This window comes from Mytilus galloprovincialis, chromosome 5, assembly GCF_965363235.1.
Source record: "Mytilus galloprovincialis chromosome 5, xbMytGall1.hap1.1, whole genome shotgun sequence".
NCBI classification, from domain to species: Eukaryota; Metazoa; Mollusca; class Bivalvia; order Mytilida; family Mytilidae; genus Mytilus; species Mytilus galloprovincialis.
Genome location: NC_134842.1, coordinates 91,452,173 through 91,473,281, shown reverse-complemented (window position 1 = coordinate 91,473,281; position 21,109 = coordinate 91,452,173). Strand labels below are relative to the sequence as shown.

At 36.2% G+C, this 21,109-nt stretch overlaps 1 protein-coding gene across 1 annotated transcript; it reads right to left on the bottom strand.

The window, feature by feature from the left end:
- Window positions 1–989: 989 nt before the first annotated feature.
- Window positions 990–19,647, bottom strand: LOC143074830 (protein HtrL-like). The gene is made up of 2 exons (XM_076250080.1): window positions 19,450–19,647; window positions 990–3,097 (listed from the first exon to the last, which is right to left on the bottom strand). The coding sequence occupies exons 1-2, from the start codon at window positions 19,598–19,600 to the stop codon at window positions 2,289–2,291; spliced, it is 960 nt and encodes a 319-aa protein (XP_076106195.1). The 5' UTR covers window positions 19,601–19,647; the 3' UTR covers window positions 990–2,288.
- Window positions 19,648–21,109: the final 1,462 nt, after the last annotated feature.

Genomic DNA, 21,109 nt, shown 5'->3' with positions numbered 1-21,109 from the left:
GTTGTTTGTTTGACGTCTAGTGGCATATTTTTTGTGCATGTTCAGGAATTGAACAAATAAACAATAAATACAATATGAAGGTTGTGTAATAAAGGCCGTTTGTGGTGAAAGTCGGCAAATCTAGACCGTCACTGGAACATTGGGTTACATTGGATAGGGAGATGAAACCAAGTTCTCAACGCCTATAGAGCTTGACACTCTCTCTGTATGTTCAATTCTAACTGGACATAACTGCATACTTGTACTTCCAATACAGCCAAACGGGAAACGCCCATCTTTGGCAAGGCTTTTGTTGTCGGTCGGAAAAGGACCTGAGTGTCCATATTTCTATTCTCGATTTCCAATTGGAGCGAAACAATTTAAAAACGTTTTGTTATATAGAAAAACCATATTACAGATATTCGTAATATTGATTATTACGCTTTTTTGTAATATAGGCCTTATATTACACAAAGTTGTAATGTTACTATTTGTCGTAATATTACAAGTTTGAGGAATATTACGAATAACAATAATCGCCTGGACTGTTCTTATTGTTCGCTAGCCTGAGTTTAGGCTAACGCTTGCTTTCTTTTTTAAGTTGACCTTCTTGCATTGTTCCACAGAAAATTTAGCAACGCATTCATGTAAAATCTATTAATTAAATTGTTTAATTGACAAGTGTGGACACAGATCAGAGTGTATAGTATGTTTGGATGTTTGATAGTGTTCTCTGACATAAAGAGGTCTCTGGTTTTCTCCCATAGGGTTCTATGTTGAACTGTGGTGCAAACCTGTACCAAACACTGTAATAGCAGTGTCTTTTATTTAATACTATAGTATTTAGTTTTAATTAATGTTCAAGACTGTCATGGAGGAAACAATTATAATTCAAATCAGTGCCAACCGTTCATAGATTTTATTTAGTGAGACATTGCTTTTTTAAATATCAAATCTACATATTGGCCAACATGCTTTGATCGCTTCGTGTGTATAAATATGTACGTATAATGGTGTGACCACTTCATATGATGTTGTGAGCACTAAATATAATAATGTGACCACTGCATATAATGCTGATCGTCAACATAAGGCATTCATGGCGTTCCATACTAATTAAATTGTATGCATGTGCAACGTTCTATTGGGGGTTTTCCTTTCAACATTTTAACTTTGGAATAGCTTCTTTTTTAATATATTTATGACTTTTTTTTAAATGATCCGTCAATGGAACACAGCTAGCTGAGTGTGCTCTGGAGAGATTTAATTAAAGGAACAGAAGATTCCAAATATTGCCAAATGATTCCGATAAGATATGTTCCACATTTTGATTTTGAATAGCAGCCAAAACTCAAATAAAAAGAGGATCAGATAATGTGCATTTCTGAATGATGTGTTTTTAATATTCGAGATGGTATCCGAGAACCTGCAAACATGTAGTATTAGTATGGTTTGACCCAATTGGTCCAATTATTTAGTTCAACAAAATATGTCTGAACTTTTACTCTCCCAAAAAACTGGACAACTTGATAAACACTTTAATCTCAATGTGTCCTCAATATTTCTGCACAAAGGTTACAACATTCAATGACGGGTAAACAGGCAACAAAAATGAAGATAAATGGGGGATATGTCCATGGGACACAGATAATGCCCCCGCTTGGATAATATTGGATAATATAAGATTATAAATATACATAACTGAAGAAGGGTAAAAGTGACACCACTCAAATGTGTGCTTTATCTGTTTAAATATATGCATGAACAGTTACACATGTGAGCTCAGTGGTATATAATCGTTACACATGTGAGCTCAGTGGTATATAATCGTTACACATGTGAGCTCAGTGGTATATAATCGTTACACATGTGAGCTCAGTGGTATATAATCGTTCTCTTGACATTGAGGGTTAAGTTCTTTATAAGATATCGATATATCGCAGCTAAAACTCTTTGAAGTTTAATTGTTGAATTATATTTCCAATCTGATTATTCCTTTGTTCTGTCTATCATATAAGATTGCATGTAAAAATGAGATGTGTTGTGCTTGTAAATTGAAACAATTCTCCCTCTGAGTCAGGCGTAGAAGTTGGCAACTATAAGTCATCGTCCGGCCTTTAACATTAAGCAAAAACTCATACCGCATATATAGCAAGTAGTAAGACAATGTAATGTGCATTTAGTATTTGATGCATTACTGTTAGTGTGGCGAGCTTTCGATACAAAATGAAGTTTGCCAAAAAAATCACATAAAATATTCATAGAAAAGAAGTCTTCGTCTGATACAAAATCACTTATAAAATAATATATTAACCAAATAATTTCATCACATCGTTCCAATCTCCGAAAACTAGATTGAAGAGTTCAGGTCGTCGATAATAACAGAAAATACCTATGTTTTGATCATCATCTACGATATTATGTGTAAATAAATATTCCTTAAAAACTGAATCATATAGATGATAGTATTCAATTATTGACTCTTTGTCTCCACCAAAAAAGGCACCGTTTAAAACAGGTGCAGCTTGTTCTTTATATATCTGTAACTCATATCCTTTAAAGGCGTCTGGGTTCTCGTACAATTTAATGTAGGTAATTTTGTTCTTCAATTTAAGCAGATTCTTTGGTTCCCAGTATTTTGATGCCGTGGGAAAGAACCACCGGTTTCCATGTCCATATCCGGCATCGATCCAGAAAAAATGGGATGTATGAAACGGGTCCTTCTCCACAGCTTCTTTCATAAATGATAATTTATTGTTCATTAATACAATATAATCAGCTGAGTAACCCTCGGGATTGTTTAACATTTTATTATCTCTCTGGAATTCTTCAGACGACAACGTCTCTTCTATTTTGCTCCGAAATTTAGCATACTCCAGTTGAGAATATGGTATTACAATTGTATGTATATTTTTATGAGCAAGATATTCACTGTTAGACTTCAAAAGTTGTAAAGTTGAATTTTCACAAAACAAAACCAGCTTTGTTTTAAGTTTTAGTATATTGGTAAAATACCGAAGATACGTTTGGAATGATCTTTTGTATGATTTCCATTCTTCCCGTTTTATATCGTACAACACCGAGACTAAAGTTGCCGAATTTTCCATTTTATTGTTGCCTGTCAAAAATAAAAAAAAAGATTTTATAAAATAAGAAAACGAATAAAATAATTACATTGTTTTTACATTGCCTTTTTTGTGTTACGTATGACAAAAATAACTGTCATTATGATCATCGAATTTTGTATGCGGCTCTCATGCAAGTGAGAGGTTTAGCTAGCTATAAAACCAGGTTTAATCCATCATTTTCTACATAAGGAAAAGCCTGAACCCATATTGTAGTTGTTTTCTTTAGTTTGATGTGGTTTGATAATGGACTTCCCGATTTGAATTTTCACTTGAGTTTGTTACTTTTTGTAATTTTGTCTTTGTACAATGGTTTTGCTTTGGAAAGATTTATGGAAAGAGATCCTAAACGGAGTGTGAAAGAAAGACCTAAAAACGTATTGGTTGAGACATCATTCCGATCATGACACTACATGTTTCCATATGACACATTTTTTCTTAATTATAGTGTATCATTTTTTTATATAATGCAACTATTGTTACGATTAGTTTGTATGCACTTGCAGTTTTCTTTTTGCATTTTAATCACACTGGTAGCTAGTCAAATGTCGATTTTTTTAGTTTTTTACAAACGCGTTGTCAGTTTGTTTTTAACTAATGCTATTGAATATATCCCTTTGGTATCTTTCTACTCCCTTTTGAGTAAAGATATATCTTGGATAGTGTATCAGTCGCGCTAACATACAGTGAGTCACGCTGACCTAGTAAAGATATATCTTGGATAGCGTATCAGTCGCGCTAACATACAGTGAGTCACTCTGACCTAGTAAAGATATATCTTGGATAGCGTATCAGTCGCGCTAACATACAGTGAGTCACGCTGACCTATATTTAAAGCTATTCTGCTCTATTCTATCCAAAAGATATGTATATTTTCACGAATCTGATTTTGTAGAGATCAATTTAAGGAATGACTGTAATATTTTTTCTGTCTATGAAGAAATAACATAAAAAATTTGGTGCACACTGAATAACGCGCGTAGCGGGTTATTTAACAGTGTGCACCACATTTTTTATGTTATTTCGAATAGACAGAAAAAATATTACAGTCATTTCTTATAATTTAATTCTAAATTCCATTTTAAACCGTGGAAAACCATGAAAAAACGTTGATGACGTCACGGCCACATGACTAAATTATGTCTATGGGCTCATAACAAAATAACGTCAGCCAATCAGAAGACGCGTTACATCCAAAATTAAATTATATGTATATAACGTTGATATTTTATACCATATATCATGTTATTTTAAAGTTTGTTTGAAGCTATTGAACAACATATTATACCATATCGATGTAATGTGGCCATGGAGTTTTGTTCCACAAATCTGTCTACTTTCAATTACAAGTGCCGCAAATGCAAAATACGACAATATATAAATATAAGCCAAGGTTGACAATGCTTTTTCGAGGGGAACGAATCTGCTCTATCACCCTCTCAGCTATGTGTTTTTTTTAATTCAATATTATACTGAATCATATTTTCGGACGAGAGGGTGACATTCAAAAAAATTGTCACACGCTTAGCTATGTGATAGAATAAATAAACACCCTCGTATTAGCCAATCAAAATATGGCATTTTAACATGAAGTATAATAACCATGTTTATTTTAAAAACGTTACGTTACTGGTATAATATTCTTAATTTTTTTCTCGGTGACTTTAAATATTTATTATTATTTCTTTAATAATGATAAAGCAACCCAAAGAAACGAACAACAAAAACACAAGCTTCATTAGAAAATAGATGTCTTTACAAGTGTGACTTTTACGAGTTGAGCAAATTAAAAACTACCCCTACAAAGGTCTTGTGTTTAGTCATTTTAGACACACGTTGTCATATGGGCGTCAAGTTGGTTACCTATTCCCTATTCCCTATTCGTTACCTATTCCCTATTCCCTATTCGTTACCTATTCGTTACCTATTCCCTATTCCCTATTCGTTGCCTATTCGTTACCTATTCCCTATTCCCTATTCGTTACCTATTCGTTACCTATTCCCTATTCCCTATTCGTTACCTATTCCCTATTCGTTGCCTATTCGTTACCTATTCCCTATTCCCTATTCGTTACCTATCCGTTACCTATTCCCTATTCCCTATTCGTTACCTATTCGTTACTTATTTGATTTTTAATATCCTTCCCCCTTTTTAATTATCGCATGGAATAGTTTAATATGGCTGTGAAAAAAATCAGTTTTTGGTTTTTGGTGAACTGTTTGAATATGCTTCAACTCAGAATCGTCATATTTTAAAACATTGTAGGTGCCCACTATATACAGGTGTTGGATGATTTTGGCGATCATTGGAACTACTATGTTGCCATGGAAACTACACCAAAATTTTTAAAAGTCTCAAAACTTCACAGTAATGATAAGCAACATTGGTAGATGTGGCATTTGGAGTTGGAATTTCCGAAATAGGTCTTGTTACCATGGAAACAATGCAAAAAGGTCAAAAATTTCAAAAATAAGAATTCTGAGTAAACTGGATGAAACTTTCCAGGAATGGTAACTGGCATAGGCAGAGTTGGATTTTGAAGTTAGAATTTTCAAAATGGCCGCCGTAACCATGGAAACAGCAAAAATATCAAAAATTTCAAAATGTTCAAACTTAATGAAACTTTGCAAAAATGTTACTAGACATCTGTAGATGCTCTCTTTGACTTTGGAATTGTTAAAATGGCTGCCGCTCACCTGGTAATAGGGGGAAGGGTGCCATCCGTTATTGCTAGCATTTACAAATCTAGTTGTTAATACTCTTACATATGGTAATAGTTCTAAATTTGTTGAGGTAAAATGATCTTTTTATGACCTATGTATATGTGTTTGTGCTCAACCGATCCTGTTACTTCATGTTCGATACGCATTTGTTCCTTACTTGTTTTTTATACGTTCTACCTTTTAACTGCTTTATGTCCGTATGTTTGAAGATGGATCTTGGTTCGACGGGATGAAATCACCGTGTTAGCGCTTGCATAAAAAAAAAAAGATGTGGTATGATTGCCAATGAGACAACACTCCACATTAGACCAAAATGACACAGAAATTATCAACTATAGTTCACTGTACGGCCTTCAACAATGACCATAGCCCAAACCGTGTAGTCACCCATAAAAGGCCCAGACATGACAACCTCATACAATTCAAACAACAAAACTGACGGCCGTATTTCATAAACAAAAATAAACGGAAATATGTATCATAATAACAAACGATAACTACTTAATTTCAGGCTCTTGTCTAGGGACAGGCACAAACTAACATAATGTGCTGGAGTTAAACATGTAAGCAGGGTGTACATCGTTTCGGAGCATGCTATTACCTTGTTTAATTCGTTCCATCACTCGCTTATAATTCGCTTATAATACGAGTACAAGTATCTTACGAAGTTACGTTGCACCTTTTAAAACATCATTTTCAATTGTTTTGTTGTCTCTGGTTGAAGATTTGGGCTCTTAGAGGTGATATAACTCTATAAGTGCATTTGTATCCGTTCCAGCGCTCGGATAATACCCTATTAAATATTCGTTACTTATTCGCTTTTAAAAAGTTTGTTGTACGTTGCACCTTTTAGAAAACAAATTTCAATTAAGTTCATATCTGTGGTGGTAATAATGTGTTCTTATAGATGAAATACCCCTATTAGCGCATATGTACTCGTTCCAGCGCTCGGATAATACCCTGTTACTTATTCGTTCCTTATTTGCTTTTTATGCACGAGGTATACGTTGCACCTTGAAATAAATCGTTTTTTAATTGTGTTCATGTCTCTGGTGGTACAATGTGTTCTTAGAGATGAAATGACCATATAAGCGCGCATGTACCCGTTCCAGTGCTCGGTTAATACCCTGTTACCTATTCGTTACCTATTCGTTACCTATTCACTTATAATACGTTTGTTGTACGTTGCACCTTTTAGAAAAGGATTTTTAATTGTCTCCATGTCTCTTGTGGTAACAATGTGTTCTAAGAGATGAAATTAACCTATTAGCGCGCATGTACCCGTTCCAGCGCTCGGTAAATACCCTGTTACCTATTCGTTACCTATTCGTTACCTATTCACTTATAATACGTTTGTTGTACGTTGAACCTTTTAGAAAAGGATTTTCAATTGTGTCCGTGTCTCTGGTGGTAACAATGTGTTCTTAGAGATGAAATTACCCTATTAGCGCGCATGTACCCGTTCCAGCGCTCGGTTAATACCCTGTTACCTATTCGTTGCCTATTCGTTACCTATTCACTTATAGTACGTTTGTTGTACGTTGCACCTTTTAGAAAAGGATTTTCAATTAAGTTCATATCTCTGGTGGTAACAATGTGTTCTTATTGATGAAATACCCCTATTAGCGCGTATGTACCCGTTCCAGCGCTCCGATAATACCCTGTTACTTATTCGTTCCTTATTTGCTTTTAATGCACGAGGTATACGTTGCACCTTGAAATAAATCGTTTTTTAATTGTGTTTATGTCTCTGGTGGTAACATTGTGTTCTTAGAGATGAAATTACCCTATTAGAGTGCATGAACCCGTTCCAGCGCTCGGTTAATACCCTGTTACCTATTCGTTACCTATTCGTTACATATTCGTTACCTATTCACTTATAATACGTTTGTTGTACGTTGCACCTTTTAGAAAAGGATTTTTAATTGTCTCCATGTCTCTTGTGGTAACAATGTGTTCTAAGAGATGAAATTACCCTATTAGCGCGCATGTACCCGTTCTAGCGCTCAGTAAATACCCTGTTACCTATTCGTTACCTATTCGTTACCTATTCACTTATAATACGTTTGTTGTACGTTAAACCTTTTAGAAAAGGATTTTCAATGGTGTCCGTGTCTCTGGTGGTAACAATGTGTTCTTAGACATGAAATGACCCTATTAGCGCGCATGTACCTGTTCAAGCGCTCGGTCACAGTAATACCCTGTTACCTATTCGTTACCTATTCGTCACATATTCGCTTTTAATACGTTTGTTGTACGATGCATCTTTTAGAAAAGAATTTTCAATTAAGTTCATATCTCTGGTGGAAATATAGTGTTCTTATAGATGAAATACCCCTATTAGCGCATATGTACTCGTTCCAGCACTCGGATAATACCCTGTTACTTATTCGTTCCTTATTTGCTTTTAATGCACGAGGTATACGTTGCACCTTGAAATAAATCTTTTTTTAAATTGTGTTCATGTTTCTGGTGGTAACAATGTGTTCTTAGAGATGAAATGATCCTATTAGAGCGCATGTACCCGTTCCAGCGCTCGGTTAATACCCTGTTACCTATTCGTTACCTATTCACTTATAATACGTTTGTTGTACGTTGCCCTTTTTAGAAAAGGATTTTTAATTATCATCATGTCTCTTGTGGTAACAATGTGTTCTTAGAGATGAAATTACCCTAAAGGCGCGCATGTTCCCGTTCCAGCGCTCAGTAAATACCCTGTTACCTATTCGTTACCTATTCGTTACCTTTTCACTTATAATACGTTTGTTGTACGTAACACCTTTTAGAAAAGGATTTTCAATTGTGTCCGTGTCTCTGGTGGTAACAATGTGTTCTTAGAGATGAAATGACCCTATTAGCGCGCATGTACCTGTTCAAGCGCTCGGTCACAGTAATACCCTGTTACCTATTCGTTACCTATTCGTCACATATTCGCTTTTAATACGTTTGTTGTACGATGCATCTTTTAGAAAAGAATTTTCAATTAAGTTCATATCTCTGGTGGAAATATAGTGTTCTTATAGATGAAATACCCCTATTAGCGCATATGTACTCGTTCCAGCGCTCGGATAATACCCTGTTACTTATTCGTCCCTTATTTGCTTTTAATGCACGAGGTATACGTTGCACCTTGAAATAAATCGTTTTTTTAATTGTGTTCATGTCTCTGGTGGTAACAATGTGTTCTTAGAGATGAAATGACCCTATTAGAGCGCATGTACCCGTTCCAGCGCTCGGTTAATACCCTGTTACCTATTCGTTACCTATTCACTTATAATACGTTTGTTGTACGTTGCCCCTTTTAGAAAAGGATTTTTAATTATCTCCATGTCTCTTGTGATAACAATGTGTTCTTAGAGATGAAATTACCCTATTAGCGCGCATGTACCCGTTCCAGCGCTCGGCAAATACCCTGTTACCTATACGTTACCTATTCGTTACCTATTCACTTATAGTACGTTTGTTGTACGTTGCACCTTTATAAAAAAGGATTTTCAATTAAATTCATATCTCTGGTGGCAATAATGTGTTCTTATAGATGAAATACCCCTATTAGCGCGCATGTTCCCGTTCCAGCGCTCGGTTAATACCCTGTTACCTATTCGTTGCCTATTCGTTACCTATTCACTTATAGTACGTTTGTTGTACGTTGCACCTTTTAGAAAAGGATTTTCAATTAAATTCATATCTCTGGTGGTAATAATGTGTTCTTATAGATGAAATACCCCTATTAGCGCGTATGTACCCGTTCCAACGCTCAGTTAATACCCAGCTACTTATTCGTTCCTTATTTGCTTTAAATGCACGAGGTATACGTTGCACCTTGAAATAAATCGTTTTTTAATTGGGTTCATGTCTCTGGTGGTAACAATGTGTTCTTAGAGATGAAATTACTCTATTAGAGCGCATGATCCCGTTCCAGCGGTCGGTTAATACCCTGTTACCTATTCGTTGACTATTCGTTACCTATTCACTTATAGTACGTTTGTTGTACGTTGCACCTTTTAGAAAAGGATTTTTAATTATCTCCATGTCTCTTGTGGTAACAATGTGTTCTTAGAGATGAAATTACCCTATTAGCGCGCATGTACCCGTCCCAACGCTCAGTTAATACCCAGCTACTTATTCGTTCCTTATTTGCTTTAAATGCACGAGGTATACGTTGCACCTTGAAATAAATCGTTTTTTAATTGTGTTCATGTCTCTGGTGGTAACAATGTGTTCTTAGAGATGAAATTACCCTATTAGAGCGCATGATCCCGTTCCAGCGGTCGGTTAATACCCTGTTACCTATTCGTTACCTATTCGTTACCTATTCGTTACCTATTCACTTATAATACGTTTGTTATACGTTGCACCTTTTAGAAAAGGATTTTTAATTGTCTCCATGTCTCTTGTGGTAACAATGTGTTCTTAGAGATGGAATTACCCTATTAGCGCGCATGTACCCGTTCCAGCGCTCAGTAAATACCCTGTTACCTATTCGTTATCTATTCGTTACCTATTCACTTATAATACGTTTGTTGTACGTTGCACCTGTCAGAAAAGGATTTTCAATTGTGTCCGTGTCTCTGGTGGTAACAATGTGTTCTTAGAGATGAAATACCCCTATTAGCGCATATGTACTCGTTCCAGCGCTCGGATAATACCGTGTTACATATTCCTCCCTTATTTGCTTTTAATGCACGAAGTATACGTTGCACCTTGAAATAAATCGTTTTTTTAATTGTGTTCATGTCTCTGGTGGTAACAATGTGTTCTTAGAGATGAAATGACCCTATTAGAGCGCATGTACCCGTTCCAGCGATCGCTTAATACCCTGTTACCGATTCGTTACCTATTCGTTACCTATTCACTTAAAATACGTTTGTTGTACGTTGCACCTTTTAGAAAAGGATTTTTAATTATCTCCATGTCTCTTGTAGTAACAATGTGTTCTTAGAGATGAAATTACCCTATTAGCGCGCATGTATCCGTTCCAGCGCTCGGTAAATACCCTGTTACCTATTCGTTATCTATTCGTTACCTATTCACTTATAATACGTTTGTTGTAAATTGGACCTTTTAGAAAAGGATTTTCAATTGTTTCCGTGTCTCTGGTGGTAACAATGTGTTCTAAGAGATGAAATGACCCTATTAGCGCGCATGTTCCCTTTCCAGCACTCGGTTGATACCCTGTTACCTATTCGTTACCTATTCTCTTGTAATACGTTTGTTGTACGTTGCACCTTTTAAAAAAGATTTTTAATTGTATCCATGTCTCTGGTGGTAACAATGTGTTCTTAGAGATGAAATGACCCTTTTAGCGCGCATGTACCTGTTCAAGCGCTCGGTCACAGTAATACCCTGTTACCTATTCGTTACCTATTCGTCACATATTCGCTTTTAATACGTTTGTTGTACGATGCACCTTTTAGAAAAGAATTTTCAATTAAGTTCATATCTCTGGTGGAAATATAGTGTTCTTATAGATGAAATACCCCTATTAGCGCATATGTACTCGTTCCAGCGCTCGGATAATACCCTGTTACTTATTCGTCCCTTATTTGCTTTTAATGCACGAGGTATACGTTGCACCTTGAAATAAATCGTTTTTTTAATTGTGTTCATGTCTCTGGTGGTAACAATGTGTTCTTAGAGATGAAATGACCCTATTAGAGCGCATGTACCCGTTCCAGCGATCGGTTAATACCCTGTTACCTATTCGTTACCTATTCGTTACCTATTCACTTAAAATACGTTTGTCGTACGTTGCACCTTTTAGAAAAGGATTTTTAATTATCTCCATGTCTCTGGTGGTAACAATGTGTTCTTAGAGATGAAATGACCCTATTAGAGCGCATGTACCCGTTCCAGCGCTCGTTTAATACCCTGTTACCTATTCGTTACCTATTCGTTACCTATTCACTTATAATACGTTTGTTGTACATTGCACTTTTTAGAAAAGGATTTTCAATTGTGTCCACGTCTCTGGTGGTAACAATGTGTTCTTAGTTACCACCAGAGACATGAACACAATAAAAAAACGATTTATTTCAAGGTGCAACGTATACCTCGTGCATTAAAAGCAAATGCGAGTACATATGCGCTTATAGGGGTATTTCATCAATAAGAACACATTGTTACCACCAGAGATATGAACTTAATTGAAAATTCTTTTCTAAAAGATGCAACGTACAACAAACGTATTAAAAGCGAATAAGTAACGAATAGGTAACGAATAGGTAACAGGGTATTAATCGAGCGCTTGAACGGGTACATGCGCGCTAATAGGATAATATCATCTCTAAGAACACATTGTTACCACCAGAGACACGGACACAATTGAAAATCCTTTCCTAAAAGGTGCAATGTACAACAAACGTATTATAAGTGAATAGGTAACGAATAGGTAACGAATATGTAACAGGGTATTTACCGAGCGCTGCAACGGGTACATGCGCTAATAGGGTAATTTCATCACTTAGAACACATTGTTACCACAAGAGACATGGAGACAATTAAAAATCCTTTTCTAAAAGGGGCAACGTACAACAAACGTTTCATAAGTAAATAGGTAACGAATAGGTAATGAATAGGTAAGAGGGTATTAACCGAGCACTGGAACGGGTACATGCGCTCTAATAGTGTCATTTCATCTCTAAGAACACATTGTTACCACCAGAGACATGAACACAATTAAAAAAACGATTTCTTTCAAGGTGCAACGTATACCTCGTGCATTAAAAGCAAATAAGGAACACGAATAAGTAACAGGGTATTATCCGAGTGCTGGAACGAGTAAATATGCTCTAATAGGGGTATTTCATCTATAAGAACACTATATTTCCACCAGAGATATGAACTTAATTGAAAATTCTTTTCTAAAAGATGCATCGTACAACAAACGTATTAAAAGCGAATAAGTGACGAATAGGTAACGAATAGGTAACAGGGTATTACTGTGACCGAGCGCTTGAACAGGTACATGCGCGCTAATAGGGTCATTTCATGTCTAAGAACACATTGTTACCACCAGAGACACGGACACAATTGAAAATCCTTTTCTAAAAGGTGCAACGTACAACAAACGTATTATAAGTGAATAGGTAACGAATAGGTACCGAATAGGTAACAGGGCATTTACTGAGCGCTGGAACGGGTACATGCACGCTAATAGGGTAATTCCATCTCTAAGAACACATTGTTACCACAAGAGACATGGAGACAATTAAGAATCCTTTTCTAAAAGGTGCAACGTACAACAAAGTTAACGTATTATAAGTGAATAGGTAACGAATAGGTAACGAATAGGTAACAGGGTATTAACCGAGCGCTGGAACGGGATCATGCGCTCTAATAGGGTCATTTCATCTCTAAGAACACATTGTTACCACCAGAGACATGAACACAATTAAAAAACGATTTATTTCAAGGTGCAACGTATACCTCGTGCATTTAATGCAAATAAGGAACGAATAAGTAGCAGGGTATTAACTGAGCGCTGGAACGGGTACATACGTGCTAATAGGGGTATTTCATCTATAAGAACACATTATTACCACCAAAGATATGAATTTAATTGAAAATCCTTTTCTAAAAGGTGCAACGTACAACAAACGTACTATAAGTGAATAGGTAACGAATAGGTAACGAATAGGTAACAGGGTATTAACCGAGCGCTGGAACGGGAACATGCGCGATAATAGGGGTATTTCATCTATAAGAACACATTATTACCACCAGAGATATGAATTTAATTGAAAATCCTTTTTCTAAAAGGTGCAACGTACAACAAATGTACTATAAGTGAATAGGTAATGAATAGGTAACGTGTAGGTAACAGGGTATTTACCGAGCGCTGGAACGGGTACATGCGCGCTAATAGGATAATTTCATCTCTAAGAACACATTGTTACCACCAGAGACATGAACACAATTAAAAAAACGATTTATTTCAAGGTGCAACGTATACCTCGTGCATTAAAAGCAAATAAGGAACGAATAAGTAACAGGGTATTATCCGAGCGCTGGAACGAGTACATATGCGCTAATAGGGGTATTTCATCTATAAGAACACTATATTTCCACCAGAGATATGAACTTAATTGAAAATTCTTTTCTAAAAGATGCATCGTACAACAAACGTATTAAAAGCGAATATGTGACGAATAGGTAACGAATAGGTAACAGGGTATTACTGTGACCGAGCGATTGAACAGGTACATGCGCGCTAATAGGGTCATTTCATCTCTAAGAACACATTGTTACCACCACAGACACGGACACAATTGAAAATCCTTTTCTAAAAGGTGCAACGTACAACAAACGTATTATAAGTGAATAGGTAACGAATAGGTAACGAATAAGTAACAGGGTATTTACTGAGCGCTGGAACGGGTACATGCGCGCTAATAGGGTAATTTCATCTCTAAGAACACATTGTTACCACAAGAGACATGGAGACAATTAAAAATCATTTTCTAAAAGGTGCAACGTACAACAAACGTATTATAAGTGAATAGGTAACGAATAGGTACCGAATAGGTAACAGGGCATTTACTGAGCGCTGGAACGGGTACATGCACGCTAATAGGGTAATTCCATCTCTAAGAACACATTGTTACCACAAGAGACATGGAGACAATTAAGAATCCTTTTCTAAAAGGTGCAACGTACAACAAAGTTAACGTATTATAAGTGAATAGGTAACGAATAGGTAACAGGGTATTAACCGAGCGCTGGAACGGGATCATGCGCTCTAATAGGGTCATTTCATCTCTAAGAACACATTGTTACCACCAGAGACATGAACACAATTAAAAAACGATTTATTTCAAGGTGCAACGTATACCTCGTGCATTTAATGCAAATAAGGAACGAATAAGTAGCAGGGTATTAACTGAGCGCTGGAACGGGTACATACGTGCTAATAGGGGTATTTCATCTATAAGAACACATTATTACCACCAAAGATATGAATTTAATTGAAAATCCTTTTCTAAAAGGTGCAACGTACAACAAACGTACTATAAGTGAATAGGTAACGAATAGGTAACGAATAGGTAACAGGGTATTAACCGAGCGCTGGAACGGGAACATGCGCGCTAATAGGGGTATTTCATCTATAAGAACACATTATTACCACCAGAGATATGAATTTAATTGAAAATCCTTTTTCTAAAAGGTGCAACGTACAACAAACGTACTATAAGTGAATAGGTAATGAATAGGTAACGTGTAGGTAACAGGGTATTTACCGAGCGCTGGAACGGGTACATGCGCGCTAATAGGATAATTTCATCTCTAAGAACACATTGTTACCACCAGAGACATGAACACAATTAAAAAAACGATTTATTTCAAGGTGCAACGTATACCTCGTGCATTAAAAGCAAATAAGGAACGAATAAGTAACAGGGTATTATCCGAGCGCTGGAACGAGTACATATGCGCTAATAGGGGTATTTCATCTATAAGAACACTATATTTCCACCAGAGATATGAACTTAATTGAAAATTCTTTTCTAAAAGATGCATCGTACAACAAACGTATTAAAAGCGAATATGTGACGAATAGGTAACGAATAGGTAACAGGGTATTACTGTGACCGAGCGATTGAACAGGTACATGCGCGCTAATAGGGTCATTTCATCTCTAAGAACACATTGTTACCACCACAGACACGGACACAATTGAAAATCCTTTTCTAAAAGGTGCAACGTACAACAAACGTATTATAAGTGAATAGGTAACGAATAAGTAACAGGGTATTTACTGAGCGCTGGAACGGGTACATGCGCGCTAATAGGGTAATTTCATCTCTAAGAACACATTGTTACCACAAGAGACATGGAGACAATTAAAAATCATTTTCTAAAAGGTGCAACGTACAACAAACGTATTATAAGTGAATAGGTAACGAATAGGTAACGAATAGGTAACGAATAGGTAACAGGGTATTAACCGAGCGCTGGAACGGGTACATGCGCGCTTATAGGGTCATTTCATCTCTAAGAACACATTCTTACCACCAGAGACTTGAACACAATTAAAAAACGATTTATTTCAAGGTGCAACGTATATCCCGCGCATTAAAATCGAATAAGTAACGAATAGGTAACAGGTTATTTACCGAGCGCTGGAACGGGTGCATGCTCGCTAATAGGGTAATTTCATCTCTAAGAACACATTGTTACCACCAGAGACATGGATACAATTAAAAATCTTTTTCTAAAAGGTGCAACGTACAACAAACGTATTACAAGGGAATAGGTAACGAATAGGTAACGAATAGGTAACAGGGTATTTACTGAGCGCTGGAACGGGTACATGCGCGCTAATAGGGTAATTTTATCTCTAAGAACACATTGTTACCACAAGAGACATGGAGACAATTAAAAATCCTTTTCTAAAAGGTGCAACGTACAACAAACGTATTATAAGTGAATAGGTAACGAATAGATAACAGGGTATTAACCGAGCGCTGGAACGGGATCATGCACTCTAATAGGGTCATTTCATCTCTAAGAACACAATGTTACCACCAGAGACATGAACACAATTAAAAAACGATTTATTTCAAGGTGCAACGTATACCTCGTGCATTTAAAGCACATAAGGAACGAATAAGTAGCAGGGTATTAACTGAGCGCTGAAACGGGTACATGCGCGCTAATAGGGTAATTTCATCTCTTAGAACACATTGTTACCACAAGAGACAGGGAGACAATTAAAAATCATTTTCTAAAAGGTGCAACGTACAACAAACGTATTATAAGTGAATAGGTAACGAATAGGTAACGAATAGGTAACGAATAGGTAACAGGGTATTAACCGAGCGCTGGAACGGGTTCATGCACTCTAATAGGGTAATTTCATCTCTTAGAACACATTGTTACCACCAGAGACATAAACACAATAAAAAAACGATTTATTTCAAGGTGCAACGTATACATCGTGCATTTAAAGCAAATAAGGAACGAATAAGTAGCAGGGTATTAACTGAGCGCTGGAACGGGTACATACGCGCTAATAGGGGTATTTCATCTATAAGAACACATTATTACCACCAGAGATATGAATTTAATTGAAAATCCTTTTCTAAAAGGTGCAACGTACAACAAACGTACTATAAGTGAATAGGTAACGAATAGGTAACGAATAGGTAACAGGGTATTAACCGAGCGCTGGAACGGGAACATGCGCGCTAATAGGGGTATTTCATCTATAAGAACACATTATTACCACCAGAGAAATGAATTTAATTGAAAATCCTTTTCTAAAAGGTGCAACGTACAACAAACGTACTATAAGTGAATAGGTAACGAATAGGTAACGAATAGGTAACAGGGTATTAACCGAGCGCTGGAACGGGTACATGCGCTCTAATAGGGTCATTTCATCTCTAAGAACACATTCTTACTACCAGAGACATGAACACAATTAAAAAACGATTTATTTCAAGGTGCAACGTATACCTCATGCATTAAAAGCAAATAAGGAACGAATAAGTAACAGGGTATTATCCGAGCGCTGGAACGAGTACATATGCGCTAATAGGGGTATTTCATCTATAAGAACACATTATTACCACCACAGATATGAACTTAATTGAAAATTCTTTTCTAAAAGGTGCAACGTACAACAAACTTTTTAAAAGCGAATAAGTAACGAATATTTAACAAGGTATTATCCGAGCTCTGGAACGAATACAAATGCACTTATAGAGTTATATCACCTCTAAGAACCCAAATCTTCCACCAGAGACAACAAAACAATTGAAAATGATGTTTTAAAAGGTGCAACGTAAGATACTCGTATTATAAGCGAATTATAAGTGAGTGATGGAACGAATTAAACAAGGTAATAGCATGCTCCGAAACGATGTACACCCTGCTTACATGTTTACCTCCACCACATTATGTTAGTATGTGCCTGTCTCTAGACAAGAGCCTGAAATTAAGTAGTTATCGTTTGTTTTTGTGTTACATATTTCCGTTTATTTTTGTTTATGAAATACGGCCGTCAGTTTTGTTGTTTGAATTGTATGAGGTTGTCATGTCAGGGCCTTTTATGGGTGACTACACGGTTTGGGCTATGGTCATTGTTGAAGGCCGTACAGTGAACTATAGTTGATAATTTCTGTGTCATTTTGGTTTAATGTGGAGTGTTGTCTCATTGGCAATCATACCACATCTTCTTTTTTATGCAAGCGCTAACACGGTGATTTCATCCCGTCGAACCAAGATCCATCTTCAAACATACGGACATAAAGCAGTTAAAAGGTAGAACGTATAAAAAACAAGTAAGGAACAAATGCGTATCGAACATGAAGTAACAGGATCGGTTGAGCACAAACACATATACATAGGTCATAAAAAGATCATTTTACCTCAACAAATTTAGAACTATTACCATATGTAAGAGTATTAACAACTAGATTTGTAATTGCTAGCAATAACGGATGGCACCCTTCCCCCTATTACCAGGTGAGCGGCAGCCATTTTGACAATTTCAAAGTCAAAGAGAGCATCTACAGATGTCTAGTAACATTTTTGCAAAGTTTCATTAAGTTTGAACATTTTGAAATTTTTTATATTTTTGCTGTTTCCATGGTTACGGCGGCCATTTTGAAAATTCTAACTTCAAAATCCAACTCTGCCTATGCCAGTTACCATTTCTGGAAAGTTTCATCCAGTTTACTCAGAATTCTTATTTTTGAAATTTTTGACCTTTTTGCATTGTTTCCATGGTAACAAGACCTATTTTGGAAATTCCAACTCCAAATGCCACATCTACCAATGTTGCTCATCATTACTGTGAAGTTTCATGAAGTTTTGAGCATTTTGAGAATTTTGAAAATTTTGGTGTAGTTTCCATGGCAACATAGTAGTTCCAATGATCGCCAAAATCATCCAACACCTGTATATAGTGGGCACCTACAATGTTTTAAAATATGATGATTCTGAGTTGATGCATATTCAAACAGTTCACCAAAAACCAAAAACTGATTTTTTTCACAATTGTGCCGTTTCCATGGTAACGGCAGCCATATTAAACTATTCCATGCCATAATTAAAAAGGGGGAAGGATATTAAAAATCAAATAAGTAACGAATAGGTAACGAATAGGGAATAGGGAATAGGTAACGAATAGGTAACGAATAGGGAATAGGGAATAGGTAACGAATAGGCAACGAATAGGGAATAGGGAATAGGTAACGAATAGGTAACGAATAGGGAATAGGGAATAGGTAACGAATAGGCAACGAATAGGGAATAGGGAATAGGTAACGAATAGGTAACGAATAGGGAATAGGGAATAGGTAACGAATAGGGAATAGGGAATAGGTAACCAACTTGACGCCCATCGTTGTCATAATAGGTCCATACTTTCACAAACACGTGTCCGACCAATACGAAAAGCACTCAGATTACAACGCTTTACTATCAAGCATCTGACTTAATACGAATCTATTCTGTTGAGTAACACCCAAGAAAAGAGTAAGGAGAATAATGCTTGGATGAACGGGTGGATAGACGGACGACGGACCTAAAGTGTGATTTCCATATACCTTATCCCTTTTAGAATGGGGTAAGATAATCATATATTGATTGGGTCAGTATACATAGTGCTTACCTTTCAGAAATAGAGGTTCCTTAATTTTACTTCCTATTTCTTCTTTTAACAAGTATTTAAAGCCATGCCAAGAGGTTACGAAATAAACCGCGAAAAACAAAAATAAAGAAACTAGTATGAGATTCCTTTTTATGAATAAAATTCGAGGCATTTCATGTGATGAAACCGAGCGAATAATCGCAATTAACTGTCAATCAATTTAACACAGCTGTCGTATATCAGGTTAACTTACAAATTATTATATTTTATCTATTTAGCATGCATATCGAACTAATAAAGGAAACATTCCGAACAGATGCTACTAATCGGACATTAATTTCAATCTTTTTATTTAGTATCATTCGTATGTACTTTTGACAGATTAAAAAGACATGTTTGGAAAACACAACCTTGACTTTACATTAATTTTATGCAAAATTTAACAACTATATTTTGTTGGAATGTAACATTTTACGTAAAAAAAAAATTCTGTCCGAATAGATAATCAACATTCTATCAAAATTGTTTAAAGTAATAAAAAAAAGTGTAAGTTGGTAAGAATTGATATATAATACATGTAAAAATCGTTTGGAATCAAAAGAATGGGATTATCATTTCAGAGTTACCATAGTAACATGAATATTGAACTCCGGACCCGAAAAACAAATCAGCCATTCAAATCAAGCTTAAGATTTGGTACTCCAGACTTTCGTTTCGTCTACATAAGACTCACCAGTAGCGCTCGATCCAAAACAGAAGAAAAATAATAGTATCAAAGTTTTACAAGCATTGAAAACAACAATTAGGAAAAAAAGTGATATAATTTCGGATAAGGCTATCTACGACTGAAGGTATTATACCTAAGAGTATCAAATAATTTTATATATATTTAATTTATAGTAATGACCGTACACATACTAGTCCATGTCAACACATCAATATTGACTACGAGGCTGCTGATACCCTCGGGATCGAAACGCCAATTAGAAGTGATTGTAAAAGACCACATGTATGTCATCTTCGCTAGCCAAGGGTTACTATCTAGTTCCCTCTTCTTCAGAGAAAGAAGGGGACTGGATTGTAAATTTTGGCTAACGCAGATGGATTAATGTACGACAGATGCAAGTCGTCCGAACAAGATTCACTAAAGAGCCTAAATCAAACATCTAAAGAAGCAACCATTTAAGTTCACGGGGTTGGGAAGGTGTGTTTTTTTTATTTTAGTCAGATTTTTTCCAACGCTATAAATCAAATTGTTATATGTTTTAGGAAAAAAACATACCCCCTCCTTGAAGATAAATGACCGTTCCCCAAAAGAAAAAAAATACAAAAACAAGTCAGAGCAGAAATATCTTTTCATAATTATCATTGTCTCACCAAGATCATGCAACATCTGGACTAATTAATGATTTAATATATGATGCAAGACTCATTACGACTAATACCGGCGTCACACATCAGCGTATAGCTCCGACGTAGGCCGGGCGTGTTAAAAAATCATATACGCTCCCAATACGCTAGTAATTTTGGATGCATTCAACCTGTTAATCATATCTGTAACGTGTGTAAATCGAGCTTTAAGCGTGTATTGGGCATACGAGAAGCGTAACGGTACCTAAGCGTTTATCGGGCGTTCAAGAAACGTATGGTTGCGTATGCCTGGCGTTTGTCTAGCGTAGAT